Raw genomic sequence first — 24,804 nt, forward strand, 5'->3', positions numbered from 1 at the left:
TTAATTATTCCACAAATGAGTGTTATGCTAACTTTGTACCGGAAACTTCTCTCTTCGTCTACATAGCTGTGTATTCCCACGATGAAACACGAACGCCGTTCATAGATACCGTTGAGCCATAATCAAAATTAGACCGTGTCAAAATGCATAGAATATTTTCCTAGAATATGTTAAAAAGAAATGTTACTCTTATCGGAGTTATCAAATTTTAGCTGCGCTATTCGCGTCTATAGCATTTTTGCATCGCGCCAAACCTGTTTCCAATTACACCCGCGGTATTAATTTACTAATTGATGTATATCGAGAGGAAGTCTATCAATTGCAGTGTAGGTATAGTGGAACTGCTACGCGAGAGTGCAGTTTCTACATTCGATTGCTTCTCACCTTTGCATCGTGAATTCGTTGCATCGCATTCTGCGCGCGAGGGAAAATCAGTATCGAAAATTAGTATTCGAAACGACTAAATGAAGTACGAAACGTGAAAATACTGAGCTGCGATCGACGCGAGTCGTACCTTCGTCTCTATTACGATCGTTTATGCAAGTTTCGACGTTTCGATGCATGCGGAGATGGAAAAATCTGGCTTCGTTCGAAATAAAACAATAATTCCCGGTCTACCGACCGCACGGAAACGAATCGAGATAATCTGGTCGGGATTGTGCTCCTAATCGAGTGAAAAATGAATACATAATGTCACGGAATAGCCGTTCAATTTCGGAACAAGCAAGTTTCGCGAAGCACCGTCTCGCGTAAATATTGCAATACCAAAGAAACACGAACGAAGGGAGGCGCATCAGCAATTCATACAGGCGAAGCAGAAGTTTCGCATTAAATATGTATCGCATAGTAGGACCCAAAGGGCAGCTCGGTAATCGTTGCTCAAGTTTTCGCCCGCCGCCCACCGCCCGCATCGTTCGAAATACGTTGCGATCATGGTCCGGCAATTTTCGTCCAATTTTCACGAACGCTCGCCCCGTCTCATCGACCATCGCTCGCAATTGTCCTTTATACGAACGCATCGCGTACTAATGCCATAGAATATTAACTCCAACGGTGCTCAAAGCAAATCTGCATTAGTGCCGGCGGAGCACGGAGCGCGCACTTTCCGTGTTCCGGAAACAGCTTTGGCGCAGACCAGATTTCGAGCGTTCACAAGGACCCGCCGCGCCGCGCCGCGGCGAGGAAAAGATTGCACGAGAGGGCTTCGGAACAAGTCCTATGGAAGTAAACCCTGTAAAAGTACTCGACGCTCGTTACGGTGCGCCGTATCAAAGAGCAGTTGTTAGAGACTAATTTTCCCGGCACGCGGAATGGTAAATAGGGGCGCAAGTTTCGCGCGGCTCGCCGTGCCCCCGACGTGATTTTATCTCGATCGAACCGTTTGAACGGCGGACGACGGTGTCGTCGACGAAAATAAACTGTTCAATTTTCGCTCGGTTCGAAGCTCGCGTCGAAGAGCAACGGAAAAAAGTAGACCGAGAATGAAAAATCAAATGTCTCGGAGAGTCGGACGCGACTAATTACGCGGCGGAGCGTCCCTCGCTCCACCGGCGCGGGACGTGGGTGCATTGAAAATTAGACGCGCTAACAAAATTCTCTCGTCGACGAATTAGAGGACCTCCGCTCGCCGAGAGCACGTCGCGCCACACGGTGCCGCCGTCAATGAAGAAAATTCAAAACAGTCGCTGCTTCGCGTCTATTCGAAACCGTGTATACGATGTGTTAAAATGTCTAAATAATAGTATGTAGGAACAAAATGTTATATACACGGTGTCCCAAAAATATCTCGCAATCCGAGAATGGGAGGTTCCTGAGGTGATTTGAAGCAAATTTTTCCTTTGCGAAGATTTTCTCCGAAGCTTCGTTTACGAGTTATTAATGAAAAACGGCGACCAATGAGAGGCGAGCTCGACTGGCGCTTGCCGGCCGAGCCAATGAGCGGAACTGGGCTTCGTGCGCTCATTGGCTCGGCCTTAGAATGACCTCGGCTACCCCACATTTCCGTAATGCGAGACATTTTTGGGACATCCGGTATATTTTCAGGCACTGAGACAAAATTAACGCTAAACCAACCGACCTGTAATGATGATTAGCGTGCATCGACCCATAAGAGTGAAAAGGTAGAATTCACTCGGATTTTGTAAAGTTTTAATTATGAGACTTGTTTCAATAATATAATTTATTCAATAATTTTCCACGAAGAATTCTCCAAGGTTTATAGTATCGTAAAATAAAAAATCGGTCATTTTTACCGTGGTAAGTTTAGTGTTAATGAAAAGATCCATCGAACAAACGTTGATCTAGCTTCGACCAACGATAAGTCGCGTTAATGAAAATCTGCGTGAAAGTTTATATTCGATAAAGAACAAAGGTGACGACAATTCTTTTTCACGAAATCATATATTGCTTTGATAAATGATTAAATCGTTTCGGTCGGTGAAATTGATTAGCTTAGAAGTTATGACTCTTGTCCCGAGCAATCCTATAAGCGCCCCACTGTGCGCCAGGGCGAAATTCTGCCAGATTTCGAATGTGTCCCTGGGAAAAAAATGAGCGCAGCAGGGGCGAGCGCCCTTTCGTTCGCCGCGGTAATTCGAAGGGAACAGCGGCTCGGTGTCGCCGGGGCAAATTAATAAGCAGCAAAAATATCGCCGGGGAAATTCGGGAATCGAGTTGATCAGCTAAAATTGGAAACGTGTACGTATCACAGGCTTAGAAGACTCGGCGTTTTATTACTTTAACGATACATTATCAAAGATTTGTGCGTTCGTTAGAGCGGGAAGCTTTGATTACCAAACCGCGAACGTTTTAAATCCTTAATATTATGCAGGAATTTATAGGGCAGTGAACGAGATTTTTCTTTGCCGCGCGCATATGCTGGAAAGTTTATTGTCTCCGCGGAATCTGAACATCTTCGAAACCTTTGTGCCGCGCTGTCTATAAATTATCGGAAATTATAGGTACATAAACATAAGCGATCCGGTCGTTACATTCGTCGAGTAATACGATAATAAAGGAAAACGCGCAGGTGGTAATAGAATGACGCGCACCTAACGTCGCGTTGTTCCGTATTTAACCGTCACGGTTGAACACGAAATGACGCGTCATACGACGCGGGGTGCGAGTTCCAGCGGGAAGTTTAAGAGCGGAACGCGGTTTAAAGCGTACGCGTACATCGAATTTTCTTCGCGCGCGACGGACCCGGAGGCGCTGACAAATGCGAACATATTTCTGTTGCCGGAATCAAGTTTCTCCGGGATGCTCGATCTCCGACGCTTTTTTCGACGGAAAGAGCGTCGGCTTCGATCTCCGCCGTGAAATGGTAGCGCGCTTCCTCCGCCGGGACCGAGAAGAAGAAGAAAAAAGGGGGGAGGGGAGACGTAATCAGGGACGTTCGTTTCAACATTGATTTCCGCGGTCGATTCTGCGAATCGGCTCAATCAAAACACTTCCAGGCAGCTGCTTTACGAGCCGGAGCTCGCTGGGACTTAACAAGCTGAAAACGAGGATACGTTTAATCGAATGGAACTTGCCCGGCTTTCAGTCTGGCGAATTAGGTCTCCCTCAGTTAATGCCCGCGACTGCCTGTACTCATCGACTTCTCTTTGTAATTTTAATTGGCCCTCAGCCGCTGCCGCTGCCGCCGCCGCTGCTGCTGCCGCTGCAGCCGCCACAGTCGCGGCACCGCGTATCTTGATTGCGGGCGCGCGTTCTTGCACGGGCCGGTGAACTTTGACGCGATGCGATCGGAATACGATTAACTCGAGAGCCGCGGTTCAACTGCAATAAAGATATGTATCCTTAACACTACGCGGAACCGCAACCGACCGCCCTCGGTTCACCCCTTGTTCACTCTCCCACGGGCGCGCGGGGGTGCCGCGAGTTCCGCGAGAACTCTCAACATCCCCGCGATAACCGACTTAAATACGTGTACTTTTCGGATTTCCCTCGTCTCTGTACCAGGCCAGTCGCGTCGATCCAACTATTTCACTTTCCGATAAGGATTTCAGGGGCTTCGCTGCTCGCAGCAGATTATTTTAACAGCCGCCGTTTCGTTTTACTTTTCGATCGAGTCTCCGTGTTTCAACTGTTCCCAATACGGGCTGACCTGTCCAGAAAATTAATACAGGAGACGATAATATCGGTGATAATATCGTAAGCTGCTTTGCTACTTCAAGTTCACTTCGATGAATTCGAAATACAGTAATGTCTCCTTATTGATATATCCTTATTATTATATGTACAGTAATGTCTCCCTTACGGACGCTCAGATTGTCCACTAAAATCCAGAGAAATCATCGATCGTCATCACGCCAAGATCGTTCGATAATAATTATCACAGGGGTGGAAGGAAAGCAGCGTCTCCGAGAGGAAAAGATTAATTTAAAAAAAAAACTTTTCATTTTAGTGTTATCAAGACATAAAGTTATGACATATATGCCTTCCCACTCCGAAAAATTCGGAAAAAACGAATTTCACTAGTCTCAGTAACTGGTCCAAAATTTTGCTGTCGACCTAGTGGGACCAGTTACTGAGACTAGTGGAATTCATTTTCCAGATTTTTGGGATATGTCTGGAAATCCATCCCACTAGTCTCAGTAACTGGTCCACTTAGGTCGATAGCAAAATTTTGGACTAGTTACTGAGACTAGTAGGATGGATTTTCTGACAGATGTGGTTGCGAGTGTAGATCAATTTTTTGTAAACGTTCTGATTACTTTGGCTAAAAATATCGCTAAAATTAACTGTTTTTTACAGTTTATTATTATTCTTAAGTCTGTCTCCTGCACATTTGCTAATTTATAATTGTCGCATCTCCTCTTCCCAAATTCTCCATTTTTGTGGACAATCTGAGCGTCAATTAGAGAGACATTACTGTATTTGTTTCCACATTGTCACGACGCTAATTGGAAAATCGGTTTCAATACTGGCACATGGCCTCTATACTGCTAAAGATATCGATATATTTACCGGTACGTGTTCCAGGTTTGCTTACAATGTTAGGATAATCGATCGTACCGTATCAGCCAGTCGGTCTTCTTTTATTTTACCGGTACGAGTCTCCGCATCGTAGGTAAAAATACATCGGTATTTTTGTATACCGGTGATACGATGTCGCAGCGGTAACGATGTCAGTCTCCGTAAAAAAAACTATTCTCCGCTTAATAATTTCCAAAGCGTCGATCAAGATCACCCGCGAATAAACGCCGGATCGTTCAAGATTCGTTTCCGACCGAGTTATCCGTAACTCTCGGAACTTAATAGTCTACAAATATCATCTTCTCATTTGCAAAGGGATCTTTAACAATCTGGAGCGCGGAGCGCGGGAGGAGACGCGGCGGGAAGCTCTCCAAATACCATGGAAATATCCGAGAGCGAAGTATCCGAGATTTCTAGGATGTTCAATTTCCAGACCGCGCTCGAATCCGTCGGTTTCCCCGGATCGAAATCAATTATTTCTGTCGAAGCGCGGGGCCAGGTGGAGGGGGGGGGGGGCTGGAGATTGATTCGATTACCGCGGCACGTTCGTCGAAAAATTCCGGCGGCCAAGTTTTCAAGTTTCGCGCGACGATAAGGAACGAGGCCGTAATTAAAAAACGGGCCGACCGGAATTGCGGCTCGGTCGAACGAGGCAACTCGTTTCATCCGGCCGAACTGCCGCATCCCGACTGCAACGGAACGATCCAATTCCGCCGGAAGGAGAGGCCGATATAGCCGTGGTTGCCGGCGTCGATCTCGAAATCCCAGGATCGCGGGGACCGAAGAAGCCTCCGGCGGTTCGCCCCCGCTTGTCGAGCCCCGCCACCCCCGGCCGCGCGACCCCCGCCGCACCCAGCGCCGTGGCAGCGTGTCACAATTCCAGCCTGATAATGCCAATAATATCAGCCCCTCTTTGTGCGGTAATAGGCAATCGCGGATCTTGATTAAGGTAAACCGCTTCTGCAACTATTCGGCCGAGGTTGCGATTCAATCGGATACGGGGTAAATTGCGTCGATTGTTCGAACTCGGGGATCGATGGCAACGGAACGAGTCTTCGACGAAAAATCTGACCCCCATTCGTCGACCCTGGGATACGGTTCCGGAATGGCGGACTACCCTTCCTCTCTCTCTTTCTCTCTCTCTCTCTCTCTCTCTCTCTCTCTCTCTCTCTCTCTTACTGTTCTCGCAGCGATTGTTCTCCGTACAAAACAGGAGAAACGAGATATATGCAATGAAAATGCGATTGGCTCGGATTGACCGGGATTTCGAGCCCGATTCAACGGCCAGTTCTTTATGCCCGACTTTGTGCGAACATAAACTCTTATTCCGACATTAAACGATTCGAGATCTAAAGCCTGCGACCGGTCAGTCGTTATTATCGGTGGCAACGTTGTAGCGTGGGCAGTAAACGTTAGCGGCCACCGTAAAAAGCAGTTTGGGTCCGACCGTTATAAAACGCTCTTCGACAGAAATGGAGCAATATGGAGAAATACGGAGCTTCGTTGTATCTCGGTAGAGCGAGCCGGCGGTTTAATTCCCAGGAGTAATCGGTACCCGTTATTGAAAAATATTGTTAATCGCGTGCGAAAATGTTTGAGACGCGAGCCGGAACAATGAAACGTTCCACGATGCTCGGAAGTTGCGTCTGATGCTTGCGCGAACTGTAAATTTAATGGGGAAATGAGTTGTCCAATTACAAGTCACGTCTACGAACAATGCAACAATGTTTACCGCGTGTAAAACGCCGTTATTTGTACGTCGTGAAACGCCTCGTGCTCACGAATATTGTACGGTAGGTAAGTTAGAGTGTGATTAAAAAGTTGAAGAGTAGTATTTTTGCGCGATTAAAGAGCTACGGATCGTTATTCGTGCACGATTAAAGAGTTAAAGTATATTATTTTTATACGACTAAAGAGTCGAGGGGTGGTACTTTCGTAAATAAATAAATTAGGACTAAAGAGCATTATTTTCTTAGTTATCGCGTTGAGATATGGTTTTTTAATCAAATATCGGGGCACGAAGGCGCCTCGATCGAAACTGTATCAGATTTATTGATGGAAACGTTGAGCATGTTTTGGTTGTAATATAGGTTTCGAACAAAGTGTTTTAAAGAGAGCAATTTTTATGCCCGATGAAAAAAAATTCACTTTTTTACGGTCATCGTGCGAGGCACGGTTACACTAAATTGACAAAGAACAGTTTCAAACCGTATGAACTTTTTTAAAAGCAAAACCATGTTATATTTTCTACCAGTGTACAAATGAATTTATCACGTTCTATTAAACGATGTCAATTCCTTCTTGCCGGTCAAGTGGATAAGTATAAAAATTGATTAAAAATTTCGAAAGTACTGTTGCGGAAGTGAAAGCAAATATTGGCACTTCGTATAGTTTAAATGGACTGTCGTACGTCTCGTTGCGACAGCTTTATTATGTACAGTAAATTCGCCCTAATCGACGCTCAGATTCTACACAGAAATGGACAATTTGGGAACCCAAGAAATTGTTAAATATATTCAAACGTGCATAAATAAACCTAGCAAATGTGACTGCAAAAGGTGTCACAGTTCCTCCGCAAAAAAGAAAGAAATAAACTTAAAGAACACGATCTACGCTAGAATACCCTGTTAAAAAGAACGGAACAAGATCACTGGCAGAAATCTCCATCGATGCACGGCGACGGTTTAACGCGTACGTCTAAATCCGCGGCAGCTGTTTCTTAATAAAAACGCCGAACACGCGGCCCGTTTTAGTAGCGAGCCGGCGCAATTATTAACTCGATTAGGCGAACGGACGACCTCGGGAAAGAGGCTGACCCGATAAACCAAGGAAAGCGTTTCCTCGGGCAAGGCGCCGGAAACAAGGGCGCCGCCTTAGCGCCGTTTCCTCGCTGGCACGATTCGCAAAATCCTCGAAACCGGTAACCAACAGCGATGGCAAGGTAGCGCGCTTGCACGCGTATGGCTTACCGCAAGATTGCGTCGTTAAAACTTTGAAAAATGAAAGCGTCGGCTTCGGAACCACGATAACGTCCGGGACCAGGAGGAAACTGGGGCGACCTGGGCACGCGTAGGTGGCTCGCGCTCGAGCCAAGAGAAAAAGGAGAAGAGGGGAGGACGGAAGTGCAAGGTCCTGCGCGACTAATTATCGGATTAACTCGTAATTTCTGCAACAAGTGCCAACATCCGGCGTCACGGAAGGAAGAGGTTCGCCGGGACGAGAATACGGGAGACGGCGAGAGGAAATGGAAGAAGAAAGGAGAAAGGAGAAAGGAGGAGAAATTGAAGGGGAGAAGGTATCGCGCCGGAACGACCGCATCGCTGTGGCAACATTTACAAGTTTCATTCGCGAAAGTTCTTCGGACGAATTAGTGCCGGCCGCCTACGTGGCGTCGAGTCCTCGGAACGAGGCGCGGCCGGGTTCGAAGGGCCGCGTACGATTTCAGATCACGCGCCACTGCGGAAACACAGCTTGCACCATTGTTGGGACGTGAAAAGTCACGTCCCGGCCCAGAAGAAATAGCGGGGAAAGCGACGCAGGGCCGCGTGAATCGGAGGGCGGAGAGCGACGCGGCCGCCGGCCCCTTTGAAAGTAAGTTTCCTCCGGACCAAGTTCAGAAACGTATCGTCGTCCGTTAATCAGGAAAATCGTCCGGCCATTCCATTGATACCGGGGCGGCCATTATGGCGGAGACACGAAGAATGCGATGAAATATCGCGACGTTTAGTCAACGGAGAAATCCCGACGTCCTCCAACGGCGAGTGGACGGCTTTCGTCTTGCCGCCGGCAATAATGTCCCGCTTTCACGTCGAGGACTTATAATAGGGAGCGAAAAAAGGCGCGTATAAATTCCGACGAGAGCGGCTCTCGCGACGGCGAACGTGGATTCAAAGTCGCGGCACGGATATACGCGGTCGGTATTATTATTGCCGCGTCTTCGATCGGGTTCCCTGCAATTCTGCCGGAAATTGCGCGGAATTCTCCTCGCTCTGTACGCCAGACTTTTTAAATATTACCAGAGTTCTTCGACGACCTACATAGCGAACCGATGCGCACGAAATAGTCCCCACCGTCCGATTGCCAATGTTCCTCCGTAATTCCCGCGAATATTATAGTTCTTACCGGCTTAACGCGCGCGGATTCGGTCTCATTAGCTAGGCCTTTCTTTGCGCAGACTACCGTGCCACATTTTTGTGCGGAAAAATCTGCGCGATCCAAAAGGTCGTCGATTCCTAGAGTATTAAACTCTGCGGATCTAATATCGACGTATTGTGTCTTCCACCTGCATTGCGCTCTGCTCGAACAATGCTGTAAACGCAACCGCTGTGTTTCGCTGAACAAAAGGTGCTCGGAACAGCAGTCCATTAAACCGTGCGTTCTATCTTGTGCCAATCTGCGAGGAGAACTTCGATTTTTGCTGCTCTCGGTTTAATGGCTCGGCCAGATCGCTGATTACGTCTCTATCTGGAATCGCGGCGGGTTGATGGCGCGCGTCCGTTCCGACGGGGGATGCGCGTGCAGTGCGAACGGCGTTTAACGGAAGCTCGTATTTTTCTCTCGGATGACCGTTCGACGATGCGACTCGCGGGACGCGATCGCGAATAATAATACCACGGCATAGGAAACGCTCGAGCGCGAAAACGGAAACCGGCGGACGGGCTAACGCGCGAATCGAGAAACCGCTGCAAAATGATTCCGCGACGCGATAATGATCCCTGGAGGAGCAGAACGAAGCGAACGCATCGGACGATGGGGCTATTAAATTCTTCCGTGAAACGAGAGAACCGATTTCGATTGGTTCCAGCAGAATTCAACGACGCTTTCGAAGCCGAGTGCTTTAACTGCGCGGCATTACGCGCGAGCCGAGCCGAGCGGAGCCACGAAGAAAGCCATCCGACGGGGATACATTATGGAGCGCGTACGTGTGGGTGACTCGTTTATCTCGTGGTTTTAATTCCCTTGTAACGAGTCCGCGATAGCAGTGCCGTGCTACGCTGTAAACTTCGTTAACACGCCATCGCGTCTCGCCTCGCCCTTCGAATCGCGAAAATATTCGCGGCCCCCCGCGAACCTGCTCCCCAAGTTCTCCCTCTAACGAGCGGACTTGTCGCAGACCGACCGCGGACTTAATTTCTACCTCCACCCGAGGAACTCCGATCTTATCGTCGCTACGGATCGATCGATCTTTTTCGATCCTTTCTTTCTACTTCGACGCTTCGTCCGCCGACGAGTTTCTTTATCGAACTTACGAATCGACGGATTTACTAAAGATCCGTCGAGTGAATTAAGCTTCTCCGTGACCCGCGAGATGTAAGATCGCGCGTTGGCCGTGTAAATAAAGTGTTCGGCACGCGGAGACGCGGAGGAAATCTGCGCGGAACGATATTCCGCGGTGGAACAAACTTCGAAATTAAGCGAAAGAAATTGCGAACCTCGGAAATCCGACTTTCGGCCACCGTAGAAAATACCAAAACCAATTTTCTAGCGTTCGTATCTGTTCGAGTAATCTTGATCAACCAACAAGCTATCGGGCTGGTCAAATATCGCTCTTGTTTGCTTTCTCGATACGACCTCCGTATCGCGATACTCACTTTGTCGTCTCGATAGACAGGCTCCTTCAAAAGTTCCCGTTCTTATCAAAGATGGGTACTCGATACCCCGCCCGGGCAAAGGGTACAATTACGCGCTCAAGAGATTGAAGATACTCGAAAGAACGCGTAAAGGTGCGTACGCGAGACGGCAAAGGGGTTTCGAAGAGAGGGGCGGAAAGTTCAGGGTAAGTAGCGCGGGGATTAACAACGAGAGACCGGATCCGTCGATTTTTGTCTCCGTCGTAATCCTGCGATTAATAGCAGTCCGTGTCCCATAGAACGTTGAACAAACGAGAAGCGGAGCATGCCTCATCGGCCTCTCTCTCTCTCTCTCTCTCTCTCTCTCTCTCTTTCACTCGCGCGCGCGCGCTCGGGCGTGAGTACACTTCTATCAAGATGAAAGCTCGATGGCGTTTCGTTCTCTTAGGGGGTGCAATTACACAGTCAAGGGTTAAATATACGCGGAGGGCGTGTAAACGTCTACGGCGTGACGAAAGGGGTTAGGCGAAACAAAAAACGGGGGTGAAAAAATTCGCGGAGGGCGAAGCGGAGGTCCACAATGCCGAAACGGCGTGCGGGCTACGCGGACTCCAGCCTGGATTGTGTTGTAGTTGCAACAGCGGGACGCATGAATGCACCGTGCGCCAGCGGACCAAATGAAGAACGGTACCCTGGGGTGAGAAGTGACGGGGTGGAAAGGTGGTTACGGGAAACGCGCGGGCTCATAATTTTCGAGGACCATCCCTCTATCCCTCTACTCCGTCTCCATTCTCTCTCTCTCTCTCCCTCGCTCTCTTCATCCCCCTGTTTCCATCTATATCCACACCGTTGTGACCCGTGTCGCCTGCAACGCAGCGCGACTCCATTCTGCAGGAATAACGGAACTGTAATTATATTTACTTTTGGCCCGTTTACTCGTACGCCGCACAACTCGATCGATCCACCTATTAATTGCCGCGACAGATAATTACGATCGTCCGGCCGGATCGGTGGGACAGTCCCGTCTCGTCCTCGGTCGCGTGACTTGATAATTGTTTTCAGTCCATTGTTACACCGCGTCGCCGGTGTACGTCTTGACCGGCCCGCTACGCTTCGATTAATCGATGGACAGGCTCTCGTTCGGACGGGGACATTTTTAATTGGCCCGTGCCGGCTTGGGATGGGATACTGCCGGGCAAATATGCGATATCCTTGCATCGATACTTATCGAGACGGTCGCTGTATATAACCCAAGGTGCAATATCTTGGCCGTAAAGCTTAATAGAGCACGTGATTAGCTTCTATAATTTTCTATGCAATTTCGCTTTTATTGACATTCTGCGGAGCAGAATTTTTCAATGTCGGGAATATTTTCCTCGATTAACTAAATCATGCGTCGTAGAACTTGTTTTTTTTGTTATGTGCATACCCTGGATGAATAAGACCGAGGATTGCACATTTCAAACGTTGAAACTGTGCAGACTAATACGGGACGTCTTTAAGACGTCTTAAATTAGTGCATTTTTTTCCAGCATCGGTGCTGGAGAAGATCATTTTTTGGACCGTTTTAGGCGAGCCACCCTATGCACCGAGTTAAAAATTCGTCGAATGCTTACAGGTGTTGTTGTCGAATAGATATCGATTGATCTGCCTGCTCACGATTCACCGCTTCAATTCTTATAAACACTAATGTACGCGAACCTGTCAAATTTTCAAACTCAATTGTCTCGCAAAACGGAGCGTCGCGTGAAAAAACTTTATTCATTTTCCATCCATTCTTGCCTATTGAATCGCACTTTGACAGATTGTACAGATTTCGCGAAATACATTCTTCGCGTAGTATGCAGGAGCTTTAAAATTGATTTATACACATTGTGAAATAATCTCGTGAAATAATGAATTATTTCACAGTAGTTATCGAGATGAACTCGAATTGTTTCGCGAAGTCGATAAACCGGGTAAATTGAATTTTATGAGACAGTTGTGTTTGACAGAATAATTGCCGAAGAGACAATTTCTTTGGTCAACTTCTCTTCTGTATGAAATATTAGAAAAATATGATCGATGAAGAAAGCATTTAAACATCATCAGAGTATACCAAAAATTTACCAACTACAGTATTTTATGAAATAGACTTTCCGATGTTAAATATCTAACCGTTTTTCATTCTAAACGACCGCTAGATAGAAGATCAAGAAATATCGAGTTCGGAAGCCCGAGTTATTAATAAATAACCGAGAGCAAATTTCCACCTAAGAAGAAAGTTCGTTTTACAAGAGTATCCGGTATCGCGTTACAGATCAACGATCGGACACGTACAAGGTCGCCCGCGACCGATTCTGGGATTAGCATTCTGGTTTCCTTAAGGGGAACTTGCGACCCTCTTGTCGTCCATGAAAAAGCAGTCCTCCGCTCGCGCTACGTGTGGGGCAATAACGCGGCCAATTTATCTTTAATTGGCCTCCTCTGGGACGAGCCAGCCTTAAACACTCGCACGTAGAAAATGTTCCACTCGAACCTGTTTGTTTCTAAATAGTGGCTATTCGCGAGAACGACCGTTCGAAAGAATCAACCCGACCACCGTGTTATTAGCGTCTTTGCAGCTACGAGCGAACGCTGAAATCGTAGGATCTTAATGAGACAGCCGACTAGCATGAAACAATCGGTAGCAATAATCTGTAGCTCCTAACAAGTAGCACTTAATTATAAGTTTCAAAGTTTGCTCCGTTCTTGCGCCCTCTACAATTCGTTCGGTAATTATAGCTTTCCATCGCGGCGCAATTAGCGTTCTCGTTCTCGCGGCATCGTGTCTACCGGATGAATTTTCGGTAATTCGAGCGAGCCTCGATCGAACCGCGTTCTCACCCCGAAAAATCGACCCTCGCCGACAAGGCAATCGCGCGCGCACGGAATTCCTCCTCGAAACCTTTTCAGCGAACCCCGCGGACGCAGGACAGCGACGTGCGAAGAAGGCTTCGCCGCTCGTCGAGTGTCATCGAAACGAGTGTCGCGAATGGATCGCGTCTGTAACGAGCGAGAAATCACGTTCGGCCCGGCGCAAATTGTACAGAGAACGCTCCCTCTTTACCGTCCCTCGTGCGTGTCGACCGACGAAGGGTCCGCAGCTACGAAACCGAGACGATCGAACGCACAGCTTTCGAACAACGGCGCGAAACCACCGCGGCGAATCGTAAAAGACATTGGAATTCGAGGTGTGCTAGCCGGAAGAACGGTGAACTTCGCAGAGACTGGGACGAACGATCGTCGCCCGACGAGAAATAGATTTTCGAACGGGCACCCTCGAAGATGCATGCGCCGCGCCGAGGTAGAACAGTTTCGCGCGACTGTTTCCAATGGTTTTCGGATGACTACGATCCGAAGAATGCGTCCTGCTTCGGTCGAGCGATCTTATTTTGCAACGTTGAGCTCGTCGCGATCCGATGGAAGAAAAAGTATCGTCTTCGTGCACCGAAAGTGCGCCCTGCGCGTGCTTCTTTCGGAATTCTGTGCGCTTCTCTAGAGCTCTACTAATTGGGGTTTGAACATTTTGCTCAACCTCCGAGCGGTTGCCACTATTTTAATATCACTGGTGACAACGCGATGTCAAATTGACTTCGTATCGATAATGCTGACTCGACATCGAACTGTCTCCACGTCAATAGTGGAAGCACCAACCATACGGATGACTTCGAATCGGCATTGTCGATATGAAATCAATTTGCCGTCAAGCCATTAGTATTATAGTGATACGGAGTCAACTTGACACACGTCACCACTCTAGTGGTTGGTGTCAATTTGACGCACGTCGCCGCTCTAAGGATAACCCTTCGGGTATAACGCGAATTTGACCGAAACGATTGCAGAACTTCGGGTTATTTTAGAACTTTCGATCTGGAATCGTTGTGTGGCGTGTAAAAGTAATTGCAGCTGCTCTAAATACGTGTAAAAGTATGAAAGATACCCGTGAAAAACGTGAAAAGCTCCAAATCGAGCTCCAGCATCTGTAACATCGTGCAACGACTGTTGCGCAGACAAAAAAGTCGACAACTGTCAGAAAGAACACTAAAGTGAATTATGTTCCCTATCCGCCGCGTCCATTTTAGGGAGCATCGAAATAGGAATTTGTAAGAGAATTCTCGGGAACGGGAAAGTTAAAGAAGATCTAATTTATTTTGAGAAGGAAACGATCCCTTTAGGGCGAAACAGTCGGAAATACGAAAAGTTTTCTCGAATATAACTTATTATTGTATTTCCTTTCAGCAAGAGATGTGGGAAGTGCGCATATGCGATGGACGTCCTTATACATACGGTATGAGAACGAGGGATGGAAACTTCAAGTGCCCGTTATAGGGGTTGAATGTTTATTCGGATGAAACGGGACGCATTCTAGATTCTCGAGATTGTTCCTATATTTGTAGTTTTACAGCGGAATAATTTATACGATACCGTATCGTATAAATCGTAATTAATCTTCAATTTTGTATCATCGAGTCGAATTGTATCGGTTAAATCTGCTTGGATCGGAACAAACGTATATTTGCGATTAAAATAATTGTGTATTTACAATTAGAACGAATGCGTGTTTGCAATGAAGATACAATTTCTTCGTCGACCAAATCTACTTTGACGATAACAGTTGTATGCAACTTGAAGATTAATTTTAATAAGTAGCCTTAGAATTAATTCATCGTCTGCACAGTTTACGTTGCAACGTTTGCAGATGCAAGCAGATCCACTTCGTTTATCGCGTTTACTACAGACACATCCCCAAAAATATCCCCATACCCAAGAATACAATAATGTCTCCCTAATTGACGCTCGGATTGTTCAGAAAAATGGACAATTTAGGGAGAGGAGATACGATTATTCGATCCTTGCGGTTCATATTTATAGTCACGAATTGTCAACAACTATAAAAACGAGCTAAAAACTCCTGTTCCCAAATTGTCCATTTTTGTGCAGAATCTGCGCGTCAGTTAGAGAGACATTACTGTACAGCGCAAGTATAGTAAACTCACCCTAATTGACGCTCGGTTTTGAGAAGAAGTGATGCGATTAGTCGAGCCTCGAGACTCGCTTTTATACTCGTTGACAATCGGTAAGTATAAAAAGGAGTCGTAAGACTCGAATAATCGTGTCTCCTTTTCCCAAATTGTCCATTTTTCTGTACAATCTGAGCGTCAATAAGAGAGACATTACTGTTACCTCCATTGTAACGGTATCGAAGACGCGGAAGTATAAATGAATCGAAACGACGCGGTAGGATCGGCCGACCCTTTATCTTGCTGCAGGAGTAAAAACTTTTTAGCGACGCGATATCGGAGGAAAACTTGATTGGTACCGTCGTTAACCGATCCATTGTTTTATAGGCGAGTGCAATCTCGCGACGACGGGGCTGAATCGAATTGGACAACTCCGCGCATTAGACCGAGAGGGTGAAAACGGGACGGAGAGCGGGGGATGGGGAGATCATTCGCGTGGAAATTCATAGCAGGTAGTCGAGACTAAAATAAGGCGAATGATATCTGGCGTTGTTTCCCCCACCTCGGAGCATCCGGCGTGCGGAATAGAATCGGATATAGGAGGAGGAAACGCGCGGATAGAGGAGAATGGGCCGCAGCCCGGGAATGGTGTGAAAATTTCACGCGTTCCCTCGCACGCCGGGTGACTGCTCCGAATGTGCCGCTATGAATAATAAGAACGCGCTCGAATCCGTTCGATCGCGCGGCATTTCGTGACCGAATTCGCGCGAGATGGGATGGATCGGTGTGTCGCGGATTTAACGTCCGGGGAATGCTTTTCAAGTTCACTTGTAATGCTTGTAAAGTCGCGCCTTTCCTTGGCGCCCGCGATCGTGCTATCCGGCCGACTTTACTCGCGTTTCTTCGCGCGAACCGCGAACCTTTTTATCGGCTGCTAGATTCCCTTCCTTTTACGGTTCACGCGGAAATGAAGAAGCAGCGCTCTGTCGCGCTCGACGCTAAATAACGGAGAAGAAAGGCCGCGTGTTTTTTTAAAACGATTGTCACTTTTTCCACATTTTTTGATAGCCGCAGCTGTTTCGAAAAGGGCAATATTTTGTGAAAAGTAGAATACTAAACTTAATCGAATCGATGTTATACAAAATAACATTCGCAATAGAAATGTTATAGACAAAATTCACGAGATAAAGAAATACATTCGAAAATGTTTCTAAAATGTATGCTGATTATTTTGTACAATGTTAACCTGTTTGCGAATAGCACCGTGGGATTAAAAGAACATTTTTGTTGGGCTAAAGATCTTAGCGCGACGCGTACGCGTCGGAGAAGCGGCAATGAGATGAAATCTCTATCGATGCAGGGGTTGCATGTACCAACAACCCTTCTGGCTAAATATTGCCATTGCAGCTTAAGCTTCCAAGCCTCGGCCGCTCCACCGCGTCTCCTCTGCTGCCTCTAGGCTTATCAGCCATCCTGAATCAATTACCGAGACAGAATTTCTTAATTTTTTCTCTACGTTGTCATCCACGTTTCCGAGCAAAACTCAAACAAATTGGAAGATCGAATATTCGAGCAGAGGCTGGTAATTCGATCGTAGAACTGTCTCCGATCCAATAATGCCTCTCGCGAGTATCGGAAAAGAATCGGATCGTCTTACGAGTTACGAAATGAAATATTTGCCTATCGTCAACGTTCATGCTTTGTTTATTGGATGTACAAATTTATTCGTCGCCATTTTTCAGCGAATTTCTTCGCTATTTACGTACAAACAAGGCACGATTCTATTCTTGAGAATAACTTCCTGTTACTTTCTATGCATTTCCTGCGCCTTTCGATCGGTTAATAAATGTCCAACATGGCGAGCGAGCGTTGCGAAGTGCAAATAAATTGTACGATTTAAGTTAGAGTGGTAAATCAATTTGTACAGCGAATAATAATTAACGCTCGTAACACTTTATTCTCGTGTAGGCAACTTTGTTATATTTTACGACAACGTGATCAAACTTTTCCGTATAGCATATCGGTATTTCGCCAACATTTTTCGTCGCAATGCAGATTTCTCTATTCAAGAGTTAATTAACTGAGCAAATTAGGCGGCTCCAATCGGTAGAGAGCGGATCTTTATGTAAATTGAGACTTTCCTGAATCAATTGCAACGAACACGAGGTAAATAAAAATATATTCAACGATTTCGAAGAATCGTAGGCAACGTAAAAACATTTTTTTCCGTTCGATGACCGAGGATCCATCGAGATACTCGCGAGAATTCAGCCGCAGAACTGCGACGCCGAGCAAAGTGCGATCTCCGCGGGTCCACGTGAGAATTCCCCGTTCCTGATGTCTCCCTCGAATATAATGCGACGTGACCGTAATGAGGATGCTCTCAACTGTGGCCGCACTTATTCCGGAGCCCGTCGGCCTGGGAGAAAGCCGGGCGACAAAGCGTTCGCGCGTTCACGCGATTGGCACGATAAAAATGCATGTAACGCGGCGCGCTGGCTGGTGTCGGGCGACGGCCGGGTACCGCGCCGGAAACGCATCCCATTTTCCGGCGAGTTACCGTAAAAGACATCCGACCGGATCAAAGGAAACACGGGCCGATAGCGGATCTCGTTCACCGAGATTTTATCGGACAAGTCCCGACAAAGGGGGCGAAAATAGATCGGCGAAGGAGGGTAGCTGGCCCGGCAGATCCTCGGCATCTCGTCTAATTTCAAGGTGCCCAACGAACGGAGCCCTAACAGCCCTGTCTCCGAGTGGATTCGTTCCACGGTTGCTTTTTCCCGTATACGACGACGATACGATGTACGCGATAAGACGGAACAATGAGTTTACGCGAGAGATTGCAACGGCTAATTGTTTACAGAGCGGAACAGGGATGACTTCGTACATTGGAAATACAGCAATGTCTCCCTTACCGACGCTCAGATTGTCCACTAAAATGGACAATTTGGAGAAGAGGAGGTACGATTGTTCGAGCCTTGCAGCTCGTTTTTATACTCGTTGACAATCGGTAACTATAAAAAGGAGTCGTAAGACTCGAATAATCGTGTCTCCTCTTCCCAAATTGTCCATTTTTCTGCTGTACCGATAAAAAACCTAAACCTCAAAATACATATTTCGGTTTTCAGTCTCTAGTTCGTTTGTTTTCGAGCAATGGACACGAGGAATCGAAATCTCTACGCGTAGTCTGTCTAGTTGGTAATGTCTCTCTAATTGACGCACAGATTATCCACATAAATGGGCAATTTAGGAAGAAAAGATGCGATTATATATTCGAGCCTTGCGGTTCGTTTTTATAGTCTTGAATTGTCAACAACTAGAAGAACGAGCTGCAGTGCTCGAATAATCGTATCTCCTCTTCTTAAATTGTCCATTTTCGTGGACAATCCGAGCGTCGATTGGAGAGACATTGCTGTAGCTGGGTGGTTAAAAATTTGAAATTAATTCAACCTTTACAACGAAACGACCGTGTTCAAGATTATTTGGAAAATTGAGAATGCGACTTTCACGCGTTACGACGTTCGATAAGTTGTTTAGGCGACAGATTCAATTTATCGCGTAGCGTATCCAATACCGTAACCCGGGTATTGTTACGCAACTTCTTTGAAACGTGATGGAACGAGTTCTTTCTTGTTGCAATTGGAGAATCAAAAGATACGGTGAAACTCCATTTATGCGAACTCGTCGGGAAACAAGCAGTTCATGTAACTAGGTGGTTCATATCGGAGTCGACCAACTGCCCCTGCCACTTGTAACTTCTTCGCGTTCAAGTAACCGGAGTTCACGTTCGGATAATTGGATTCCCCGAGGGCCCGGGTTCATAAAATCGGGAATTCGCGAAAATTTCGTTCGCATAAATGGAGCCCAAATAAATAGAGGTAGCCGCTGTAGCCGCGGCTATGCGCGATTTGCTCGGTTTAATTGGTTCAAAGTCGTAAATAAGACCAACGATGCCACGTAATAATCTCTGAAGGAGAATAAAACGCGAATGATACGAGAAAATACTTCAAGAATCGACGGTAACGTCCGAATAAAAATTGTTTTAATTAATTGTAGTATGCAGGAACTACGTAGACGTTTATTTATTTTCTTAAGAAGTTTAATAAGTTGGCAGTAACGCGGTAACATTGATCGTCCGAATGTTTCTGCTATTTTGCCTTTGACTTTTATCAGAACCGCATAAAACCTGCACTCTAGCGATGCAATACGACAACTCTGACGCATCTAAGACAATTAAGAGATATATTATTCGTCGATAAACTCACATTTCAGGCATCACCGATTCTTGTCCAACATTTTCGCAAACTCGACCACCGTGCGTCGCTGTCGCTATCTTTCCACGAGCCGGTTGCAACGGGTCAATAAAGATGCATCTTCGAGGCCGTTTGGCAAACGAATCCGAGAGGCACCGGCTGGCACTGTTTCGGTACGACTCTATGAAGCCGGTCGAGAGAAGACGAGCCACATTCGCCGGCTAGCAATAAATTTCGGGTCGGTCAACCGGCTGCGCGCCGACGTAAAAGTGTACAATGTCGGCAGCCGTGAGCCAAACTCGAATGAATATCCACCGTAATAGAGTTCCAGTTTTTTACGTTCGACTTCTCAGCCCGCCCCGATCGCGAGTTTTCACTTTTGCCCGCGCGTCGGACGCGCGCGTTGCTCTCTGGCTGGCTGATCGTAGGATTCGCTTCCCACGGGATTAGAACAGGGAATCGGGATCCTGGAACCGATAGGCGGAGAGGCAAGGGCGGAGTGGCGCACGCATAACGAACAGGGAATATCTTATCGATATCGAACGGAGAGACTTTCTCATTAGGGTTCGGAAGCGACTATCGCGACAGGCTGGCCTGGAAAAACTGGTTTCGCCTATCGGAGACAGGGAGAATGCGCGTGGCACAACTAAATATGGACAGAGGACGGACATCGCTGCGCGCGCGCGATAATAAACGTCGTCGTTCGTTACGCCGCTAATTATATCCTGCTTCTTCTAACGATCGCTTTCTTATCGATTTTCATCGATTCGCGTGGGATCTTCGACGCGGTTCCATCGCTCCGCGGGAACTACGGGAGACGCTCGTTCCGAGCGTGCGAACAGGTACACGGCGCCTCCAATCTGCGCCCGCGAACCGATCAAACGGGCGGAGTGCAATTTTTTCTTTTCAACCGACGCTTGTATAGCTTTCGAGAAGATCGAGGGTCTCGTTTCGACGAACGAGAAACTGTAAGTCATGCACGGACACGCGAGCGACTTTCTATTCTACGCGTTCGATAAATTCTTGAAGAACAGAGGAGCCAATTACTGTGCCCTGTTGACGGACTTCAGGGGTTTCCGCTGCTAGAAACAACTTTAGAAATTTAATCGACGTTTCGTAAGAACTTAAAGGTTAATTTCACAGTTTATTCTATATCGATGCTGGCTATTTTATTCTTCGGTAAATAACGCTTCCCTTCTAAATAATAAATATTAGAACGAAATGGAAGATAATAAATACTGACGTGTATAAAGTCTCTGTATTGGCAATATTTTCGGAATAAAAAATCCTGGATGCATTCGCGTAAAACAAACGAAAAAGTACTGCAAATATAACAGATTTTGTATACGACAATATATCGATTAGGAGAAGTGGTACAACATTTTCGTATTCCTTTCCTTTCCAATATTTCGTTTAAAAGGAAAACACTGATTTTTGGAAGTTTGATCGAAAATGAATTGAAAATTAACAGAAGTGCGCGAAGAAACGTGGGCCAGAGTGAAATTTATAGGTTAGTTACAATGAAACACCCTATATATAACGTAGTAATACTATGCTTTACAACATCGTGTACGCATATTATTAAAAATCTTAGAACCGTAATTACATGATTTTAAACTCGCCATAAAATCGTGGCAAGAAAATGCAATAAAGAGAAAGACAGGTTCGTTGACTCCACGTGGCATTAACGTCGCGCCATAAATCAAACCTTAAATATTCCAGACTCTCGTGCCCTTGTTTTCGGAACGTTCGGTGTAATAAAGTGTTAATGTGAAAGAAAGTCAATAGTTCGAGAAACATTTTAAATTAAAAGGCGGGACGTTTTATACGGGAAACTCGAAGTACCTTATGAATTTACTTTATTAATACTAAACCCGCCGAGGAGAAATTGACCGACGCGTGTTGCCTTATAAGAATAACAAGTTTTTACTTCGATTTTACGTAGCTCCGCGAGTTTGGATAAAGAAATTTATGTAATCGCTGCCTCTATAAATTATCAACGAAAACGGCGACGAGCAATTTCGCTTGAAAACCCCCGGTCGAAATGAAATGAAACGTTCGAACACTTTCTATACGTAAATACGCGTAATCGCCGATCGATCGTTAACTTTTACCTCGGCAAGAGTATCGTTAATTTTCCACGGTAAAGCACCGTTTCTTTTTTGGGAAATTTCAACGAAACATTTTCCCGGACCGCTACAGTCTTCATTGGCAGATTACTCCGATCAGTGGTGCGCGAACTAAACGAATGATCGCGCGTATTAATGCGAGCTCGATGGGTGTTTTTAGCAGGTAGTTATCCGGCAGGTAGTTATCGAGCGGCTGCGGTATCTCTGCCGCGGATGATCCGCGTGTGGAAGCGTATTCGCGAACGTGCTCGTTATTTGTTCGACGTCCCGTGTCGGCTTCGCGATCGGACTATCGAACATCCTCGGGGTACGTCCGATGGACCTGACGTTCGCTTAGTTTCGTCCGTCCTATTCTGCCTCCGTTCCTTGCGGAGATAGATGATCCGTGCCGCAAACCGAGCGGCCGTGCAACGGCCGAACACCGAAACGAGCTCGGGAAAACGCGAGCTCGCGTTCGCCGCGATGGAATTTACGCGAACACGAGAATCCTTTTTATCATCGAATCCAGGGGTTGATCTCGAAGGCCGTCGAGCAAAGGCGCGATTAAATTGGTCGCCGCGTTGTCGGGCGACGCTGCGAACTTTCGAAATGTTCGCGGCAGCATTTGTACACGGCAACTTTCAAAATTGACTCGACCGCGTCGCAAACTTTTCAAATTTGCTCGGCGATAACAAGCGTTTCCGGCGCGTCGCACGCGAATTATTCGCGCAAAAATGTCTGTCAGCCGTTCGAGAATAAGTTCACGGGTTGTTAAGATTCCCTGGAAGACAGCTGTTGCGATCGTTAATCGGCCAAATTGGTCTCGACTATTTAAGCTCTGATGCCACATGCGAGGTGTGATCGAAAAGTTCCGGAATTTATGTTTATTTCGCACGCTACGCGCATTCGAATGAATCCATCTTGTATATTTTTCGTATATGTATATGTCCCCCTTACTGACGCTCAGATTGTGCAGAAAAATGGACAATTCGAGAAGAGGAGATACGATTATTCGAGTCTTGCAGCTCGTTTTTACAGTTGTTGACAATTTACTAACTATGTAAACGAACCGCAAGGCTCGAATAATCGTGTCTCCTGTTCCCAAATTGTTCCCATTTTTCTGCACAATCTAAGCGTCAATTAGAGAGACATTACTGTGTCTGTGTATGCATCAGAATTGATTTCGTAGACTTCGAAATAGGTCACGTCGAAAGCGGTACAGTAAATTCTCTCAAACTGTCCCTCAGCTCGTACACAATAATGTACAGTAATGTCTCCCTAATTGACGTCCAGATTGTCTCCCTAACTGACGCTTGGATCGCGCACAAAAATGGACAATTTTGGAAAAGGAGGCTTGTGGCTCGTTTTTTATGGTTTTATCAACAACTATAAAAACGAGTTGCAAGGCTCGAACAATCGTATCCCCTCTTCCAAAATTGCCCATTCTTGTGCACGATCTGAGCGTCAGTAAGGGAGACATTGCTGTATGCGTGAAATCATTCATTTAATCTCTACCTCGCTACCAGGATACGTTTCCGCGCATCGCGTTCGTGTCTACGACGGTTACGAGATGTACGGTTACGATCGTAATGATTACAACGACGGTTACGATACGCGCCAAAGGCCAAGACTTCGCTATGGAACACGCTGCCGGTAATGAACGAACGTTAAAGCGGTTAATTAATTTTTCCGATACAGAGGAATCGGTAATTCCGAAACTAGAAAATCGATACCGCGTTTAAATCCGATCGATTCAATTTCGATCCGGATTATCGAAAGGATTAACCGATAAGAACATTATAGGAAATAACCGCTAGGAATATTTGGTTAGAGAAGCTATTCGCGCGAAAGCCAATATTCCCTCCGGGAACGAGTTCCTAGGGAGAACGCGGCGACGAGGTCGAACGCTCTCGGACCGTCGCGGGATACGCAAAGATATCATCCTTCCCGAAGGATGCGGAGACAATTAGACTGTGAACTTCGCGGTGCTGCGATCCGTCGGACGCGAGAAAGCAATGAACACGATTTGAAATTCTAAACGGGATCCGCCTAAATCGTCCAATTTCTTTCCGGTCTACGAAATAATCAAGCACGGTAAGTTCGTCGCGATGCAACGGGAACGGAATTAGATAAACCGCCCGGCCCGGTGTCTCAGAAATCTTCGGGCTGATACGGCGGAGATGAAATCCGGGGACACGTAATCGTTGGTTACATTTTCGCAGAGCCATGTCGGAAATTGTGCGTCGCGGCGCAACGTCTTCGACATGGATCAAACAATCCAAGACCCGTATCCTCGAGCATAGTTTGCGTTTTCATCCGGGACACGTTCGCGGGTGATGGTTTCGATCTCGATTCGAACGGAGAAAATCGATCTTGCGTAATTTGCGATGCCTCTGAATCTCTTTTATATGCTTTTATCTTTTAATATCGCATATACGTATATCCGACAACATAATCAAACGAATGTAACGAATAGTTTACCGTTTTAAGAATCAATGATTTCAGCAACAAGGAATTCCGAAGACCGCGAAAGAAATTGGGGCCTTCGCCGATCGGCTCCGCCGGTCGTCCATATTATAATTACAACATTATGCGAAACAGCGGCCGCTCCTTGGCCAAGTGCACGGTTCCGCGCGCAGCGGCGCGCGTTACGCATCTTCCGCCGCGCCAGCGATTACCGCGGATATCTGCTCAATTAACGGCGTGTAATTAACAACGATCCAGCCGCTCCAGAGAAATTGATGCTCGCGCCAACGCTGAATCGCGTATCCCGGTATTAATTGGTCAATTCGGCGATCGCGTCGGCCGGCTCGCTCCTCCAGAGACTCGGCCGGAACGGAGCTCGGCCGCGCGAGCTGTTTCGTTTTCGCGGAACGCGACCAATCGAATCCGATCGATCGGTGCCGCA

General features: G+C 46.7%; 1 protein-coding gene across 3 annotated transcripts in view; it reads right to left on the minus strand.

Moving 5' to 3' along the window:
* Positions 1 to 24,804, minus strand: part of LOC117217765 (irregular chiasm C-roughest protein) — a 263,272-nt gene that overhangs the window by 210,336 nt on the left and 28,132 nt on the right. Inside the window, exon 1 of one of the 3 annotated variants that reach the window (XM_076527481.1) lies at positions 19,801 to 20,347. The exons of the other annotated variants lie outside the window; for them this stretch is intronic. Coding sequence (XP_076383596.1) covers positions 19,801 to 19,811 — 11 coding nt within the window. The 5' untranslated portion in view covers positions 19,812 to 20,347. Of the gene's footprint in view, positions 1 to 19,800; positions 20,348 to 24,804 lie in introns of those variants that run through there. 3 annotated transcript variants of the gene reach the window in all.

This window comes from Megalopta genalis, unplaced genomic scaffold, assembly GCF_051020955.1.
Source record: "Megalopta genalis isolate 19385.01 unplaced genomic scaffold, iyMegGena1_principal scaffold0023, whole genome shotgun sequence".
NCBI classification, from domain to species: Eukaryota; Metazoa; Arthropoda; class Insecta; order Hymenoptera; family Halictidae; genus Megalopta; species Megalopta genalis.